At 41.5% G+C, this 20,325-nt stretch overlaps 1 protein-coding gene and 1 long non-coding RNA gene across 3 annotated transcripts in view; one reads left to right on the plus strand and one right to left on the minus strand.

Annotated features, from left to right (window-relative positions):
- The window catches only part of LOC117351071, a 228,646-nt gene that overhangs the window by 188,202 nt on the left and 20,119 nt on the right, over positions 1-20,325 (minus strand). The window lies entirely within an intron of this gene.
- The window catches only part of LOC117351070 (high mobility group protein HMGI-C-like), a 55,839-nt gene that overhangs the window by 20,882 nt on the left and 14,632 nt on the right, over positions 1-20,325 (plus strand). For both annotated transcript variants that reach the window (XM_033925780.1, XM_033925781.1), the window contains exons 2-4: positions 12,365-12,586; positions 14,027-14,110; positions 17,233-17,280. In XM_033925780.1, coding sequence (XP_033781671.1) covers positions 12,500-12,586; positions 14,027-14,110; positions 17,233-17,280 — 219 coding nt within the window. In that variant the 5' untranslated portion in view covers positions 12,365-12,499. The remainder of the gene's footprint in view (positions 1-12,364; positions 12,587-14,026; positions 14,111-17,232; positions 17,281-20,325) is intronic.

Consider the following 20,325-nt stretch of genomic DNA (forward strand, 5'->3'; position numbering starts at 1 on the left):
TTTGAGACCACTGATCTAGACTAAGTCTATAAAAAGAGTCTCTATCTCGAAGTCTGTGTTCTTTTAAGTCGAGGCTTTATTAAAATGACCCTTTATTGGGACATTTTAAACAGTCATTTTAATAAAGCCTTGACTTACAAGAACACAGACTCTTTTTACAGACTTTCAGTACTCTAGACCATCACGGTTGAAATACCATTGTAACTCCATTTTTTTTGTTGTTCCCATTTTTAGTTCTTGTGGAGACTTGTGATTTATTTGTGTTGGTAAATCATATGGGGACAGACTTAGAGAACTTGATATATATATATACTCTGGAAGAAAGACAGGAGAGAGGGGATATGATAGAGATGTTTAAATATCTCTGTGGCATTAAAGTACAGGAGGTGAGTCTTTTTCAAATGAAGAAAAACTCCGGAAGGAGAAGGCATAAGATGAAGTTATGAGGCGATAGGCTCAGGAGTAATGTAAGAAAATACTTCTTTACAGAAAGGATGGTAGATGTGTGGAATAGTCTCTCAGTGGATGTGGTAGAGATTAAGACTGTTTCTGAATTTAAGATGGCGTGGAAAAGGCATGCTGGATCTCTTAGGAAGAGGAGGAGATAGTGGATGTGGAGATGTGGAAGAGCAGTCTGGATGGGCCATTTGGCCTTTATCTGCCATCATGTTTCTTTGTTTCTATAAGCTCCTATTTGTCCAGTTAGCTTAGGCAGCTAAGTACTGAATATCATTACTTAACCACATAAATGCCGACTTCATCCCTGAACCACCCAAAATATTGCCGTCTTGGTGCTGATTTTACATGTGGCTGAATATAAGAATATTGGTGGATAGTCCTACACAAGTGATTTAACTGGGCAGGAACCTCTCTTGACTGACATTTCTGTCTTCCTTTTTCCCTGTCCTATGGTCTGACATCTTTCTCCTCTCCTTCCCACAATCTATATGGCATTTCTCTCCCCCTCCTTCTCTCCTACCCCCTACCATGGTCTGTCCTTATACCTTCCTTGCTCCCATCAGTGTGGCACTCATTCAATCTTTGGGCCAGGGGCAGCGTGAGTGAAGCTTTCCCTCTGCTGTAGCATTCCGCCTATGTGGGGACAGGAAGCTGTAGCAGAAGGAAAGCTTCCAGGACCGCCGAAGACAGCGTATTTGCCTCACTCAAGCTGCCCATGGCCCAAAGATTGAACTAGTGCAGCGCTGCTGGGAGCAAGAAAGGTAAGAAAAGTACTGAATCCCCCTGGGGGGAGGGGTTGGAATTCTAGACAGGCAAGATGTAGGCCACCCAAGAGGTCTCCATCACTGGCTCGCAGGCCTTGCATTGAAGAATACTGAAGTAGGCAATAGGATAAGGACTGGATCAATATGTTTTGAAACTCTAAGTCAGCTACCAATCCTATAATAACTTTCTAGCACAGGGGTTCACAACCCAGTCCTCGGGCCACACCTAATCAGTGAGGATTTTCAGGATAGCCACAATGAATATGAATGAGATAGATTTGCATATAAGAGAGGCAGTGCATACAAATTTATCTCATTCACATTCATTGTGTATATCCTAAAAATCTCACTGGCTGAGGACTGAGTTGAGAACCCCTGTTCTAGTATATAGGTAATTTTGCCAATATATGTGATGGAATTAGTTTAGAAAGCGAGGGCTCTGGCATGAGTGGAATGTATAAAGACAGACTTCCTTCCATTACGAATATGATTACTCACAATGCCATATGTGGAGCTATGCAGATATGGAGATCCTGCAAAGGATCTATGGCCCACTGTGTTGAAGGGTTTCTGCGTTGTAGGGTCATAACAATGCAGGAGCTGCATAAGGGAAATATGTCTTAGGCCTGGCTCCTGTTAATGCTATTTCTTCATGGAAAAGACAGCGCTCTGAGTGTAGAAGTGGCCTAGTGGTAAGAGCAGTGTTCAGGACGTAGGTCCATGGAAACTCAGATTCCCTCCAATTCTTTGTGGCAGCCGATATAATGCTGCATTTCATCATATTTCATTTTATCTCCTCTGATCTTATATATCACCAAGAGCTGGTCCATCAAAGGACCTTCCAATGTGGTTACAGCAGTGCAAAACTACATAATTAAGAACAGAAGGATGCTGGGCTGTATAAAGAGAGGCGTAGCCAGTAGAAGGAAGAAGGTGTTGATGCCCCTGTACAGGTCATTGGTAAGGCCCCACTTGGAGTATTATGTTTAGTTTTGGAGACCGTATCTGGCGGAGGACGTAAGAAGACTTGAAATGGTCCAAAGGAGGGCAACAAAAATGATAGAAGGCTTACGCCAGAAGACGTATGAAGAGAGACTGGAAGCCCTAAATATGTATACCCTAGAGGAAAGGAGGGACAGGGGGATATGATTCAGACGTTCAAATACTTGAAGGGTATTAACGTAGAACAAAATCTTTTCCAGAGAAAGGAAAATGGTAAAACAAGAAGACATAATTTGAGGTTGAGGGGTGGTAGATTCAAGAGCAATGTTAGGAAATTCTACTTTATGAAGAGGGTGGTGGATGCCTGGAATGCACTCCCGAGAGAAGTGGTGGAGAAGAAAAAGGTGGCAAGAGTTCAAAGAAGCGTGGGATGAACACAGAGGATCTAGAATCAGAAAATATTAAATATTGAACTAAGGCCAGTACTGGGCAGACTTGCATGGTCTGTATATGGCCGTTTAGGGGAGGGTGGGCTGAAGAGGGCTTCAATGGCTGGGAGAGTATAGATGGGCTGGAGTAGGTTTTGACAGAATTTCGGCAGTTGGAACCCAAGCACAGTACCGGGTAGAGTTTTGGATTCTTGTCCAGAAATAGCTAAGAAGAAAAAAATTAAAAATTTTTTTAATTGAATCAGGTTGGGCAGACTGGATGGACCATTCAGGTCTTTATCTGCCATCATCTACTATATTACTATTAAAAGAGCTATGGTCATTTTCAGCTGTTGCACCCACAATCAAGCATTGTAGTTTGTCCTATAAGTACAACAGATTGGATTTAGCTCATACTAGGATTACCATATGGCTCCAGAAAAAGGAGGGCAGATTTGAGACATCCAGGTTTTACTTCTATTGCTTTCAATGGAAATAAAACCTGGATATCGCAATTCGTCCTCTTTTTTTCTGGAGCCATATGGTAACCCTAGTTCATACTCTTTCCAGTTGTAGCTCAAGGAGAGTAGAGCAGGATTAAGGCAAAGGCAAACCATATGCCTTGGCCTAAAGGTTTAGGGGGAGGGGCTGTCAGATTCAGGAGACTACAATTGCCAACTGTCTGTCTCAAAGTCAGATGGGTGGCTAAGTGTGTGTATATTTTTCAGAATTTAGCTCCCTAGGTTTTTATAGTCCACATTTCTACCGAGTTCTCTTACTGCTGAGTGGTTTTTGTTCTATCTCCTAAATCTTAATCCACCCAGAACTGTGACTGGCTTCTTCTGTTATGTGGCCTCACTCTTCTTCACCTTTCTCCCTCTGTTTCTAAAGTACCTATTCTTCAAGATGAAATAAAAATCCTAGGAGTATCGTCTCATATCAAAAAAACCATATTTCTGCTATTGTTCAGAAATCCCATTTTGACCTGCGTCAGATTTGGCTGGCTAGAGCTTTCATTGACAAATCTTCCCTTGTAATCTCAAGTTTTGATTACGGTAATTCTATTTTACTTGGTCTACTGCAATATCAACTATGTCGCTTGCAGCTTGTTCAAAATATGTCTGTTAAGCTGATATATGGAGATATAAAATTTAATACTGTTTTAAAGGGTGTCCCAAGGCAATCCTCTGCTCCCCCTACACCCCCCCCCCCCCCATATACCTTCATTTGCTGAAGAAGGTAAAATATCCACCGACTGCTCTTGTTAGGCTATCGCAAGCCCTCCCTCCAATATGCTCTTCTGTTTCCTGCCAGGACCTAGACTCTTCATTTACTTTTTAAAAGGTCACTTGCAGTAGCAGCACTTCACATATAGACTGTCCTGCTGACAGCCTCAGAATCTGCTCTGTGCTGTGACCCTCCCCCTCTGATGTAACTTCCTGTTTCCTCAGGGGCAGATCGCAGTACAGAGAAAACTGCCGATGACCTTTAAAAGGTAAATGAAGGTAGATTTGGATGAAGGAGGAGGAAGGGAAGATGGCAGGTGAGCTGCTGTACCAGAGGTGAGCAGGGATATGAAGAGTAGGGTTATCACATGGCTCCAGAGAAAGGAGGACGGATTGAGACATCTGGGTTTTACTTCCATTGAAAGCAATAGAAGTAAAACCTGGATGCTGTAATCCATCCTCCTTTTTCCGGAGCCATACAGTAACCCCAGGAAAGAGCGGTAGAGACCAGGAGGGGAGAGCAAGGCATGCGCTAACACAGCCGGAATGAGCATGTTGCCTGTAGCTTCTTCTTTCTGCTTACCACACATTTAGGGCTGTTCTTCTGCAATGTAGCTCCCTGAGGTCTAGGGCCGCCCCTGGGTAGACTTTCACTTTAGAATTCAACCTACAAACTCTGATGTCAAATCAGTAATAGCAACACAAACTCCCTCTATTACCAAATGCTGTATGATGTAAGACAAATTATCAAAAACCTTTAATAAATGTTGGAAGGGGTCCAAAACATCTAAGTCCCCACAAAAAGAGACCTGCTCCCGAATTTCAGTATTGCTGACAGCACTTTGCGTTCATATTCAATAGTTCTTGATAATAAATGAAGATGAATCATCAGTTTCTGGGGAATAACCTTTTGAATTTCTCTTAGGTTTTCACCCGGGTATATTCCATAGAAAGCGTGTACCCAAAAACATCATGTATTTTCACCGTCATTTTTATTATATATAAATGTATTTAAGCAGTTAATTATTCAAAAAGTGCTCTGTGCAATACAAAAACTTTTAAACATTCAATGTAAATATCACTGTTATTCCCTCAACGGGAAAAATCAATTTTAAAAGTTGCAACTATCAATCAAAGGGTGCATTAACTTATCTTATAAAGGTATACGTTTTAAACGACAGTTTAATTCATCTTTTACATATGCTGCTGTTGTTGTTTGGAATGGATTTACCTAGGCAGATAAGAACAGAAAATAGTTCTAGGAAATTTCTTTTTAAAAAAAATTATTTATTGATTATACTTATAACATTTTTATATGATAGCTTGCAAAGTAAGTATTTTTATCCAAAGAACTGTATCTTCCCATAGAATTATTATGGTTTTTTGCCTTGAACTAAATGGTATTAGAGTGATTCAGAAATCTTGTATTAAATTAGTTTAGAATCCCTCATTCATGTTATATAGAAGAAAACACTGGCTTTTGTTTAGCGCAAAAAAAAAAAAAAAAGAGAGATTACAAACTAGAAACATAATATAGATTACAATATGAAAATAAAAGAAACCAGACTGTGAGCAGTGAAGTTCCAGAGGAACAGATGTGCATCCATCATTACAGAACAAAATAAAAGACATGCACATTTTCAAATTTTTGTTTTCTGACCATTTTATTTTTTCCTGTTTGCTTGGTTCTAGTCTCTTAACTATTTCTTTTGATGTTGTTCTCCATTTCCAGGATCTCATTTCCATTTTCTGTTTCTTCACAGTCCTGTCTTCCTAATGACTGATTCTAATGATCTTTCTGTTTTATTGGTGTCTACATTTATTTTTATGAACCTATAACTAAATTTCATACATCTTTCCAAGAATTTCTATCAAACAGATCCTACAGAGTAATCAGCAATGGAAATTATTCCAAACCATGGAAAAACCCATCAGGCGTGCCTCAAGGTTCCCCCCTATCGCCCACACTCTTCAACATCTATATCGCCTCCTTAGGCCACCTCCTACAAAAACTAAACTTTATACACTACATTTACGCAGACGACATATCCATCCTAATCCCCTTAAATGACATCACAAAAGAAATTGTAGACAATCTCTCAAACGTAATGACCGAAATCGATAAATGGACCACCAATTTCAAACTAAAATTAAACGCAGAAAAAACAAAAGTCTTTCTGGCTAGTCCTAATGACAAAATTACGAGAACATCGATAAAAATAAACAATCACGAATACCCAATTTCTAATAACATAAAAATACTTGGTATCACCCTAGACACACACCTAACTATGACCGACCACACAAACTCACTAGTGAAAAAATGTTTTTACACGCTATGGAAACTAAGGACCATAAAAAAATACTTTGACCCAACATCATTCAGGTTGCTGGTACAGGCACTGATCTTATCCATTCTTGACTACTGCAACATCATCTACTTGGGCATCCCACAAAAAACAATAAAAAAACTGAGATTAATACAAAACACCGCCGTTCGACTAATCTTCGGACTAAGAAAAAACGACCACATCAGCCCCTACTATAAAAAGCTGCACTGGCTTCCAATAGAAGCGCGAATACTATTCAAATTTGCTTGCACCTGTTTCAAGCAAGTCTGGGGACTAGCACCTTCATACCTACAAACTCACTTCATCCTACACAACCCCACACGAGCGACCAGAAACAAAAACATATTTGCATACCCAAAGATTACGGGCTGCAGATACAAATCATTCCTGGATAGAACCTTTAAGTTCCAAGCGAACAGACAGCAAGTTTGGCTGAAAAACTACATAAACGAACCCAACCTGTCTTACAGTGCATTCCGCAAATCGATCAAAACCGCCCTATTAGATAAGATCCTGGATGAGGAGAATCTACGGGATCCCCGACAACATGGATTTACTAAGGGGAGATCCTGCCAATCCAACCTGATCAGCTTCTTTGACTGGGTAACGGGGAAGCTGGATATAGGGGAGTCCCTGGACATCGTGTACCTGGACTTTAGCAAAGCATTCGATAGCGTACCACACCGCAGGTTACTGAGCAAGATGAGTTCTATAGGATTAGGTAACACATTGACGAAATGGGTTGGGAGCTGGCTTGGAGGTAGGCTCCAAAGGGTGGTGGTGAACGGCACCCCCTCCGAAATGACGGAGGTGATTAGTGGAGTACCACAGGGCTCAGTCTTGGGCCCAATCCTATTCAACATCTTTATAAGAGACTTGGCAGAAGGGCTTCGAGGTAAAATAACATTATTCGCCGATGACGCCAAACTGAGTAATGTAGTGGGCAAATGCACAACAGACGAAGATTCAGTGCCCGACAACATGATGCACGACCTACTCCTACTGGAGCGATGGTCTAGGACATGGCAACTCAACTTCAATGCCAAAAAATGCAAAGTTATGCACCTGGGCAGCCAGAATCCATGCAAGTCTTATACCCTTAATGGCGAGATCCTAGCAAAAACGGTAGCAGAACGAGACTTGGGGGTAATCGTCAGTGAGGACATGAAGTCTGCCAATCAAGTGGAGCAGGCTTCGTCCAAGGCAAGACAAATCATGGGCTGCATACGAAGGGGTTTCGTCAGTCGTAAGGCGGAAGTCATTATGCCATTGTATAGATCCATGGTGAGGCCCCACCTGGAATACTGTGTGCAATTCTGGAGGCCGCATTATCGCAAGGATGTGCTGAGACTGGAGTCGGTGCAAAGAATGGCCACCCGGATGGTCTCGGGACTCAAGGATCTACCATACGAAAAACGGCTTGACAAATTACAGCTATACTCGCTCGAGGAGCGCAGAGAGAGGGGGGACATGATCAAGACGTTCAAGTATCTTACGGGCCGCATCGAGGCGGAGAAAGATATCTTCTTTTTCAAGGGTCCCACGACAACAAGAGGGCATCCGTTGAAAATCAGGGGCGGAAAACTACGAGGTGACACCAGGAAATTCTTTTTCACTGAAAGAGTGGTTGATCGCTGGAATAGTCTTCCACTACAGGTGATTGAGGCCAGCAGCGTGCCTGATTTTAAGGCCAAATGGGATCGGCACATGGGATCTATTCACAGGGCAAAGGTAGGGGAGGGACATTAAGGTGGGCAGACTAGATGGGCCGTGGGCCCTTATCTGCCGTCTATTTCTACGTTTCTACGTTTATTCGAAAAATTCACGGACTAAAATTGTCCCCTCCCGCACTAGGACTCCCCTCCCTCTAAACGCCTTTCTTTCTTTCTCAAGATGCCCCTCATGTACTCAGATATTCGCTATCCATAGTACTCCAATTCAAATGGAAGTTCTAAAGAAATACTCAGTTACTCATTACCCATTGAACCCCAATCTGTTAACTTTCCCCTCTTCACTATTGTATTATATTTAGACTCATTGTACGATACTGTATTAGACTTATGTATGGTGTTGTCTTTAGACTTATTGTATTGTAGTATATTTAGACTCGTTGTATTATATTGTACTGTGTTGTATACACTCATTGTATTGTATCGTACTGTATTGTATTGTTTTGTCTTGTATTGTATGTTGACTTATTGTATTGTATTGTGACCTTGTTATTCGCTGAATGTCCAGCCTTCTTACAGTGTGAACCGCCTAGAAGTCACCTGACTATGGCGGTATAGAAAAATAAAGTTATTATTATTATTATTATAATCCTGTCTCCTCTTTCACATACTTATAAGCTTTCTACTTCCTACACTTTCTTTCTTTCTCCTCTCATTCCTACATAGAGAAACATGATGGCAGATAAAGGCCAAATGGCCCATCTAGTCTGCCCATCCACAACATTTTCCTCTCCCTAAGAGATCCCACAAGCCCGTCCCACACTTTCTTGAATTCAGACACAGTCCTTGTCTCCATCACCTCTACTGGGAGACTATTCCATGCATCTACCAACCTTTCTGTACAAACGTATTTCCTTAGATTACTCCTTAGCCAATCACCTCTTAACTTCATCCTATGCCCTCTCATTCTGAAGCTTCATTTAAAATGAAAGAGACATGTCTCATGCGTATTTATGCTATGTAGGTATTTAAATGTCTCTATCATATCTCCCCTCTTCTGCCTCCTCCAAAGTATACATATTGAGATCTTTAAGTCTTTCCCCATAAGCCTTATGACGAAGACCACTGACCATATTAGTAAACTTCCTCTGGACATCTAAAGTAATTTTCAATGATACATCATCAAGTAACTATACAAACTCATATGGAATTCCCCAAGGTTCAATTCTGTCTCCCCTTCTGTTCAATATTTTCCTAGCTCCACTTCTCACATTAAGCCAATCCATAGGTTTTTCCGTTTATGCTTACACAGATGACATCCAGCTTTTACATCCATTAAATACTATTGACCCTAATGAGATAACGAACATCTTCTTTGATTTTCCTATTAAGCCTTTTTTTAAACATTTTTTCCAAACCAAGTTTCATTAAAAATTTTTTTAATACCCTTCCTGATGTTGCTCCTTTCCCAAATGTTTTTATTTTCGGGGTTTTTTTTCTTTTAAAACAAATGTAATTTATCCTTATATTCCTTATGTATCTTTATTAATTATGGATAGGTTTGTATGTTTTATTGTCTCAAATGATTTTATTTGTTCCCCCCAATTTTTTTTATTTTTTTATTTCTTTATTCTTTTTTAAACTTACATCAAGTGCACAAAAAGAACAACATGAAATACTATCGTATAACACTTGAACATCATACATTATATTCTTAATATGTAAATTAATTAAAAACCCTCCCCCCTCCCATCTTTCTATACAATCATTAAAACTATCATATTCCTTCAAAATTTCAATTTTGCTACATCTTATCTTCCAATCTCCCCACCCCCCTATGTATATTATCAAAGAAAAATTATGCCTATTCACTACAAAAATCAACCATTGGTCTCCATATCTTTAAAAAATTTTTATAACTTCCTTTCTGTATAAAATTTTTAATATTGTTATACGCATTGAAAATATTTGATATTGCGTTTAAATCAAAACTACAATAAACTTGAAACTTGGACTGACTCTATCCAGAATTGTACACAATATTCTAAATTATGTCTCACCAGAGTCTTATATAGGGGCATAAGTGGAGAGGAATATCATGTTCCCTTTTCACAAAATAAAATAATCATCCTGCCTGAGTGTGGGTGGTATAGATAGGCCAGGAAGGACAGGGAGGGAAATGACTGTGGTCTAAATAAGCTATGGAGAAGAAAGTGGGGTGGAGTAAGTTGGTGGGGGATGAGGTGAGGTTGGTAAGGAAGAGACACGGATGGCGAGACATTCAGTGCTTCTCTAGCTCTTCTTTTAGTACACACACTGGAAAGACTTGTGGCTATTTGCTGTGCTCTACATCTAAATATGGCCTGGCTAGTTTGCCCATGACCCTGCCATACTTTTGTTTTCCTTTTTACGGTAATGGAAATATGTACCAAATTGAGCACCCCAGTCATTTTGCAAAGTTGGCTGAACCTAATTTAAGGAGTCGGCAGATTATAAGTCCTATATAACATAACATTCCCAGATATTCAAAGTCAGGGTCGTATATAGGCACAGGTATTGAATATCTGAGTCAGCTGGCTGATAGCTCTGTGGCTACCACCACTGAATTAACTAGACAAAGTTAGGTCTGTCTTTTGTGTGATCCTATCTGCACAATGCTGCAGTGGACAGACGGCACTGGGCTGTTAAGTGCTGCTGAATATCTGGGTAGATTCAGTCCATAGAAGTCAACAGCTTCAATACCACCATTTGCCATGAACTACATAAAATAGTACCAAAATACATGCCCATTTGTCTTCTCAGCTGTTACAAAATGACTTTCTTGTACAATCCCGCTCTATTCCTGGACTAGTGGGTTATTTTCCTATGGTCGCCAGACAGCTTGTAGGGAGCTCATTATACAGAGTCATGAGCCCCTCCCCTCTTACCTCAGGACAGACCTCCAGGAATCCAGTTTTTTCTTTAACTTCAGTATTTTTCTTTGCGAATTCCGCCCTTGTGCTACAGAGATTCTCTGTGAGGACAGCTCTGGTTGCAGGAGATACAGACTTTGCATAAAGTCTGTTTCCATGGGGTTGGCTGCCTGGGGCTCATCTTCTAGTGGGTCTGAGCACGGGCTGTGTGGCTTCATGAAGATGCAGCCGGGATTGGAGCAAACTGTGTCCCTCCACCAAGTCATATCCGTGCGGGTGTCTTGTGGCAACGGAGGTCTCCGTCCATTGGTATTGGGCTGGTGGGGCAGTCAGAAGACCAGCAGTCCATGCTTGCAGAGGCAGAGGATATCCCTGTTAGCTGTTTCAGCTTCCATTGCAGCAATACACAGCACCTCATGGCACAGTGTGTACAGAGCTCACAGTCTGTCACAGTAATTTTGGGAGAGCCCTTAAAAGTGGTTTTAGGCAGGTCGGGAGTTAGCCCTAGTTCCCCCTCTAAAATCGCTGCTTGGGGGGGGGGGGGGGGGGGGGGGGTTTCCTGTGCTTTTCCTGAGCTATTTTCTTTTGAAAATTGCTTGGCGGCCATCTTGGATTTTCTTAATTGGAATTTAAAGTTATTTTTTGCCTCTATAAGCTTCGATTTTGCAAGAAAACCACTCTGTTAAGAGTCTCCAAGGCAGGTTACTTCAGATTCGTACCATTGGTCTGACCCAGTAAGGCTATTCTTATGTTCTTAAAGCAATGCTTTCTGTTTCAGTTATAACAAGGCCTTTAAATGCTTTTTAAAATCAGGGAAAAGATAGTTCTTCCCTTAAACCATGTAGCAATAATTTCCACATAACTGATGCAAAATTAAAAAGGACACTTTTCCATGTATTTTCCAGCTTTGAATCTTTAACCTCAGGGACTTTAAACAATGAAGCCTGATTAGAACATACACTAGTTCTCAAGGAGGTACGTACGATTGATTTTGGAAGATTTTGGAAATCAGCTTGTCCGTGGAGAAATGAGTAAGGAGCTGTCCTCCAAAATTCAAACATTTTACAGCTGGAGGTGGTTTTGAATACCAGAGAGTTAAGCACAATTCCCCCTTCAAGCTCTGTTCTAAACCCCCGTCCATACAAGAGATTTGCTGATTTATCTTTGACTCAGAGCAGGTGTAAATTCCCAGCCTATATGTATATTACAGTTACTAAACACAAAGGACTGCTCCGATCTCACCTAGAACATGCCTCCTTCAAATGTCTGTATACTGCCACATATATGTTTAAATAGAACCTGTTCTAAAATCACTACTTATACAAGTCAATTTACAGGTATAAATCCATTTTGACACATGCAGATAGGTGACTTTAAAAGAGTTACACACTAAGTACCAAGATATGAAGAGCACATGAAAATTGTGAGGAGGGCTCTTTGGTTATTCTATTGTCTGTAGCACAAATTTAAAAGAAATTGGAAGTGGAGGATACATATAGCTATTGGGGGATAAAGGGAGACATTCAGAAAGAATGATCTTAAAGCACCAGTTTGTTTCTATGTAGGAAAGTAGGCTAAAAATATGAACCTGGCTATCATTTATGTGTTTCAGGTGAATTTTGGTGATAGGCAGAAGAGGGTAGTAACTTGGAATAGAGGAGTTCTCCTGAATTGACTCTAGCACCATCACCTGGAAAAGCAAGGAAGTGCTGGCAAGAGAAGACAGAAGAGAAGCAATAAAGTGATAATGCAGAGTTCAGCTCCCCAAGAACCTTCTACACCGGCTCAGCCCCAAAAGAGAGGGAAGGGGAGACCCAGGAAGCAGCAACAACAGGTGAGTGTTAATGGATGTCATCACAGGTCTGCAAATAAATTCAGGGACCATCAGTATTTTCAGAGGCCTCCATTACCCCACAGTCAGAGAATGTGAGCTCCATGGTACGTAGATTCCCATATTGTTCTTATGAGACTTGAAAACAATGCAAGAGTTTGGCACTGCAGGGTTCAGGCTCTCTGAGAACTATTCAAAGAAGGGAGAATGTAAACAAGATTTCTCAGAAGAGGGAGGGCAGGAAGGACTCGAAGAAAGATAGACCAGTAATGCAGTTGTCCTGCTGGTGGGGGAAAGGACCCAAGTGAGGATGGAAGAATAGAGACTGCAGGACTGAGTGAGGGGTGGAGGAGAGAAGGAACCTCAGGTAAGGAGGGGAGAGGAAGAGAACTTAGACTGAGGGACTGATTGGGGGATGAAAGAGGAAGTAAGAAACTTGGGTAAGGAAAGGAACATGAGAACTGCAACTTGAGGTTTGAAAAGGGCAAATAGGGACTAGGAAATTGTGTGGATGAGAACAGCCAAAAGTGAAGAGGGAAGAATAAGATTGAAGGGAGTAAAGACTAAAGAATTGAACCAGAGTTGTAACCCACTGAGAATGTTAGACTGAGTGGGATAAAACTTTTAAATAAAAAAAACTAGGGGGCCCCATTGAATGATTTTGAAAAAATAAACCTCTAAAGATAACATTTTCTTACAGTCTTCCCTGCTCTGCTCTTTGATCTTGACCAAGATCATCAAAATTTCTCCCACCCTATCTCAAAGATCTGAGCATTGGCAGCAGTATAAGTTTTAAAAATCTATATGGTCTGCGAGCTGGTGTGCGATTGTCGACCTTGCTGTGCCCCCACTTTCTCCTCCATATACCCTACAGTAGGTGGATAAATCCGTTTGGGAGAAAGAAATAGGGTCACAACAGAACCTGAACAGGCCAGCTTGCTGACCTCTGATATTCTTTCACTTATGCTTCTCTGGGATACAGGGATTCTTCTCTCTGATCTTCCAGAGATGCCACTATTCTAAAATCAGTATGAATGGGTTCTCTAAGGGGCCGATTTTCAGACACGGGAGGCAGCTTTGCTACCTCCTGCAGAAATTCATTGGCTGATCAGCTATGTGACCGTGGCCAAAGTTAGACCTGCTATTTAGGCAGGACCATCTGGATGCTTAACTTAGCAAGTTGACCAATGAATATTGGTGTTGACTACTGGGCAGGATATTCAGCAGGAGATAGCTGGATATCTCTTGCTGAATATTAGTGGCTAGCTGAATAGCTCAATAGCTCTGAATATCAGGCAGTAAGTCTTTTGGTCCTAAGAGTCCTAAGACAAGTTACGACAACAATGAAAAATGTAGTATGGACACACAACCAGTATAAGCTGGATGCCAAAAACAGAGGATTAATTTGGCAACTGTATATTTGTTTTTTTTAATACTAAACAGGAGCCTACTGGACCCCCTCCTGAAAAGAGACCCAGAGGCAGACCCAAGGGAAGCAAAATGAAAGACTCCAAAGATGTATTAAAGGTAAGAGTTATGGTGCCATTTGATAGCTTTCTTCCTAACTAGTGGAATGTGCATAGTTGGTCAATACATATGATATTATAGATACAGGAAAGTGTGAGGGGAGTTCTCACTGTATATGAATTGAAAACAGAAGATCAAGGGTTCAGCAGAAGGAACAGATATGTCTTATATGAGATGGTAGAGGAAGAGATGTATAAAGGGAGCAAGATGGAAGCACTGTGCAATTACAGACAGTCCCCGAGTTAAGAATGATTTCCGTTTATTAAACCGTTCTTAAGTTGAATTTGTATGCAACTCTGATCCTGTACACTACAGTCTATAAAAACAACATTAAAAAATATTAAACATTAAAGAAACAGTCCTCAAAATAAAGTACTGTAGTTTAAATATAAAGTAAAGATAGGAGATTTACACTTATTTTCATTCATCCCACTATTCCCTCTCCACCATCACATCAACATTTCTCCCTATCATCTCTCTCTTCCCCATGTATCTGTACCTCACGCCTCTCCAACCACCATGTTCAATATTTTTCTCTCCCTCCCTATGCCCAACAATTCTTCTCTTTCTTCATTTCCTCATGTGCACCATCTCTTTCCCTCTCACTCAGTCACCAACCCCCAACAATTTTCCCTTTCTATTCCCTCCCCATCTCATCATCTCTTTTTCTCACTCCCTCCATTCTTCCATCTTACGTCTCCATTCTTCCATCTTACGTCTCAAGTTCATGCTCCCTCCCTCCCTTCCATCCTTTGCCTGAAGTTTGTGCTCCTTCTCATCCTTCTGTGTCCCAAGGTGATCCTGCTTCTCCCTTCCTATGCCAATACACCCCTCTTCTTCTCTTTCTGTCCCAACGCGACCCTCTTCCTCCCTTCAATGTCCCAACATGCTCTTCATTGTCCTTCTCTCCCTCTGTGCTCTGTCCCAAATTCATGCCTCCCTCCCACGGGTGTTTACCTCATCTGGCCAGCTCCCTCCTCCCAGCCACACTTCTCTTCACAAAGTTGCTGACCTGGAAGTTTTCCCTCTTACGTCAGAGGAAAAGCTTCCAGGTCAGCAACTTTGTGAAGAGAAGTGTGGCTGGGAGGAGGGAGCTGGCCAGATGAGGTAAACACCCGTGGGAGGGAGGCATGCATTTGGGACATAGCACAGAGGGAGGGAAGGACGACAAGGGTCACGTTGGGACACGGAAGGGAGAAGAGGGGCGTGTTGGCACAGAAAGGGAGAAAGACCCCAGTTCATATGTACAGACCCTGGTTCATAGAAACATAGAAATAGACGGCAGATAAGGGCCACGGCCCATCTAGTCTGCCCACCCTAATGACCCTCCCCTACCTTTCTCTGTGAATAGATCCCACGTGTCTATCCCATTTGGCCTTAAAATCAGGCATGCTGCTGGCCTCAATCACCTGTAGTGGAAGACTGTTCCAGCGATCAACCACTCTTTCAGTGAGAAAGAATTTCCTGGTGTCACCTCGCAGTTTCCCGCCCCTGATTTTCCACGGATGCCCTCTTGTTGTCATGGGACCCCTGAAAAAGAAGATATCTTCCTCCGCCTCGATGCGGCCCGTAAGATACTTGAACGTCTCGATCATGTCTCCCCTCTCTCTGCGCTCCTCGAGCGAGTATAGCTGTAATTTGTCAAGCCGTTCTTCGTATGGAAGATCCTTGAGTCCCGAGACCACCCGGGTGGCCATTCTCTGCACCGACTCCAGTCTCAGCACATCCTTGCGATAATGTGGCCTCCAGAATTGCACACAGTATTCCAGGTGGGGCCTCACCATGGATCTATACAATGGCATAATGACTTCCTCCTTTCGGCTGACGAAACCCCTTCGTATGCAACCCATGATTTGTCTTGCCTTGGATGAAGCCTGCTCCACTTGATTGGCAGACTTCATGTCCTCACTGACGATTACCCCCAAGTCTCGTTCTGCTACCGTTTTTGCTAGGATCTCGCCATTAAGGGTATAAGACTTGCATGGATTTTGGCTGCCCAGGTGCATAATTTTGCATTTTTTGGCATTGAAGTTGAGTTGCCATGTCTTAGACCATCGCTCCAGCAGGAGTAGGTCGTGCATCATGTTGTCGGGCATTGAATCTTCGTCTGTTGTGCATTTGCCCACTACATTACTTAGTTTGGCGTCATCGGCGAATAATGTTATTTTACCTCAAAGCCCTTCTGCCAAGTCCCTTATAAAGATGTTGAATAGGATTGGGCCCAAGACTGAGCCCTGTGGCACTCCACTGATCACCTCTGTCATTTCGGAGGGGGTGCCATTCACCACCACCCTTTGAAGCCTACCTCCTACCTCCAAGTTCATATGTACAAGTCCAACATAAGTCAAACATTCTTAGCCCAGAGACTTCCTAAATTGCATTAATGCACTGAGAGAGTTAGCATGGGATCAATCATAGTAGCATAGTAAATGACAGCAGATAAAGGCCTGTATGATCCATCCAATCTGTCCAGCGGTCACATTTATCATCTAAGCATTATTGAACCAACAACTCAATAGTATAATAACATTTTACTTGCTTAAGTTCCACTATACAATGTCTTCCTTTCCCCACTGATACACATACAATTTGAATATGGTATAAAATATACATAGAGAATGACAAGCTAGCCTGGAAAAAAAATATATATATATCCCAAAGTTAAGTTTCTGTGTTAGAGAGAAAAAACAAACTTTTTCACTTTTTTTAAGCAGATGTATATCCAGCCACTACAAAAGCAATTAAAGCAAATTAATTCACAGCTTTTCAGATATGTGACAGATAGGAAAAATACTAAATAACCAGCCAAGCAATGAAATATGTAGAATAAAAATCAGGATGGAAACTGCTCTCAGGTTCACTTACAGTTGAAAAAAACCTCAACTAAGACAAACAGGCTAACACAATGAAAACTGTGAAAACAGCTGATTGGTCTTTAAAATCCACAGCATGTGCTCTTTGTATATACCTCAGAGCTCTCAGACAGAGAACTTTCTGAACTGTTTTCACAGTGGACACTCAGTTCTGGGTTCATGAGCAAAATTGAATTTATCAGAGAAGCTACCATTGATGTTAGTGCAGGGTTCAGGACCATGGACAGAACAAATGTTTTCTTTTGAAAGGTAAAGCCATTTGCTGAAAAAAGACCAAGAGGGAGACCTCGAAAGTGGGTGAGTAACTGACAAAAACTCTTTAATCTTCTGAAGTGTCTTACAAACAAAAGCTTTTCATCCTTGCCAGAGCTAGAGTGTTGAGATAAGAAGTTTTACTATCTCCTATTTAGGCTTCAATCTTGTGCATTCTTGAAGCAATTGTAACACATTTGCACCAGGAAAACTGTTTCCAGTTCATGGTAGAGAAATAATTTTTATACTGGAAATATACAACTTTCAATAATGTTGACTTTTTATAATCATATTGAAATGATGTGTTAAACAATCTGCTAAAATAAACTGAAATGTTTCCAGTAATGAAAATAAGCATAAAGCCTGCAGAAGGATATTAAATGATGCATTTGTTATTTATGTTTCAGATGCTTTGCCTGCCATTGTTTCCACATTGTTGTTTCCTTTATCTCCCTCCCTTACACCTTTTCTCCCTGTGGGTTATTTTTATCTCTCCTGCCTGCTTACACCTCATGACAATCTAAATCACTCCAAACCTCTGATTATCTTCAGGGTAACATACAGCCTGGACCCTGCCCAAATAAAGTTTCTATTACAATGAAAATTGCAGTAAAATAATTCAGAAATATCCAGAAAATTGTAGAAAGCCCCCAAAATTACATAAAGCTGGAAAATTGTGACAGTGTCTTCATTTGTGGATATTTACCATGCAAATAGTTTTTCAATGTTCTCAGCTATGGTTGCTTCAGAAAAAGTCCAGAAAAATAATAAGTAGAAAACTCAACTTATAAGACATGTGTGTGTGATGTGTGTGGTGTGTGTATGTATGTAAAGAGATTAGGTTCTTACCTTGCTAATATCTTTTCTAGTAGATAAATGTGCCATTCTGGACAGTAGGGTATATTCCCCTTCCTTGTGAGCTGTGCAGAAGGAATCCATTCTGGGTTTCCAACTCCTCCTCCTTCAAGAGAGCTCTTTTGCCCTCTTCAGCTTGTACCAAAGCAGGTGATAGCCCTATATAGTGACACATAAGAAGAAGAGGTATGGGGAGATTCCCAAAACAATAAATCTGTTCTGCTAGAAAGTATAACAAATGTTAAACATGTTAATAGTATAATCATACCATGCATCCAAAGTATTTTGATGAAAATATCAAGTATTTCCAAAATTAATTTCAATCTCACAAATGCTCAGAAAAATGTAATTCTCCCAGGGACAAACCCTATAGGAGAACCCACCACTTAATCACTGCATGTGGTGCTGATTGAAAATGGATTTCAATATCCATTAAGATACTTGTGATTTGCAGATTCAAAGCTTGTTTTCTGACTTGTGCTACATAAAGACTTATCTAAAAAAAAAAAATATCCTAAAGGTGTCCTGGGCCCATTTTAATGGAACAAATTAAACTTCAAAATAACCATAACAATCAGAAACATTTATGGAGCTCCCCAATGTGTTAAAGCAATAGATTATTCTTCATACTCTTAAGGTCTGACTGACATCAAAATATCAGTTTCAACTTGAACTTCCTGATTGAGAAAGTAGGCATGTGGAGTAATTACTAACAGGGCAGGACTCCAGAATGGCACACCTATCTACTAGAAAAGATATTAGCAAGGTAAGAACCTAATATCTTTTCTAGTGCAATAGGTGTGTCATTTTGGACAGTAGGGACGAACAAAAGCAGTCCCTGAAATCTAAGGCAGGACCTCTTTGCCTGCTTGTAACACTGAGGACCCAAAGATGGTGTCCTTCTGTACTGCCACATCTACTCTGTAGAACTTGGAGAATGTATACAGAGTAGACCAAGTTGCTATCCTACAAATCTCCATGGGCAAAAGTGTCCAAGCTTCCGCCCATGAAGCAGCCATGCTTCTTGTCAAATGTGCTTTTAAGGACACTGGCAATTGCTTGCCACAGGCAATATGACAAAATGGCCATCTGTATTCATCTTGAAATGGAAGCCTTAGATGCTAGTCTTCTGCATCTAGCCTGACTGGTGAGCTCAAATACATGGTCTGACAGTCAGAACTCACTGGTGACCTCTAGTCTAGATAATGTAGGAGGACTCTCCTTACATCCAGCTTTCTCAGAATCTGGTCCTTTTTCTTTAGAAACATAGAAACATAGAAAGATGACGGCAGATAAGGGCCATAGCCCATCAAGTCTGCCCACACTATTTACCCACCCTCTTAAGTCTACTGACCCCCTAAAGAATAATTGTAATTATACTGTCACTCTACTGACCCGCTCATTCAGTCCTAGTGACCCTATCCCTTGGCATGACCTCGTAGGGATCCCACATAGGTATCCCATTTATTCTTGAAGTCTGAGATGCTGCGTGCCTCGACCACCTGCACTGGAAGCTCGTTCCAATGCTCAATCACTCTCTCCGTGAAGAAGTATTTCCTGGTGTCTCCACGAAACTTCCCTCCCCTGAGCTTGAGCGGATGTCCTCTTGTGGTCGAGGGTCCCCTGAGAAGAAAGATATCATCTTCCACCTCTACCCGTCCCGTGATGTACTTAAATGTCTCAATCATGTCTCCCCTCTCCCTACGCTCCTCGAGAGTGTAGAGCTGCAATTTGCTCAGTCTTTCTTCGTACGGGAGACCCTTTAGCCCCGAGACCATCCTGGTGGCCATCCGCTGAACCGATTCAACTCTGAGCACATCCTTACGGTAATGTGGCCTCCAGAATTGAACACAGTATTCCAGATGCGGTCTCACCATGGCTCTGTACAGTGGCATCATGACTTCAGGTTTCCTGTTGACGAAGCTTCTCTTGATACAACCTATCATCTGCCGTGCTTTAGATGAAGCCTTCTCCACTTGAGTGGCTGCTTTCATGTCAGCACTGATGATTACTCCTAAGTCTCGTTCTGCCGTAGTCCTGGCTAAAGTTTCTCCATTCAGGGTGTAAGTTCTGCAAGGATTTCCGTTGCCGAGATGCATGACCTTACATTTCTTGGCGTTGAAGCCCAGCTGCCAGATCAAGGACCAACTTTCTAAAGTACGCAGGTCTTGCTCCATAGCATCCTGAAGATTACAGCCGTTTACTACATTGCATAGTTTGGCGTCATCAGCGAAT

This window comes from Geotrypetes seraphini, chromosome 17, assembly GCF_902459505.1.
Source record: "Geotrypetes seraphini chromosome 17, aGeoSer1.1, whole genome shotgun sequence".
NCBI classification, from domain to species: Eukaryota; Metazoa; Chordata; class Amphibia; order Gymnophiona; family Dermophiidae; genus Geotrypetes; species Geotrypetes seraphini.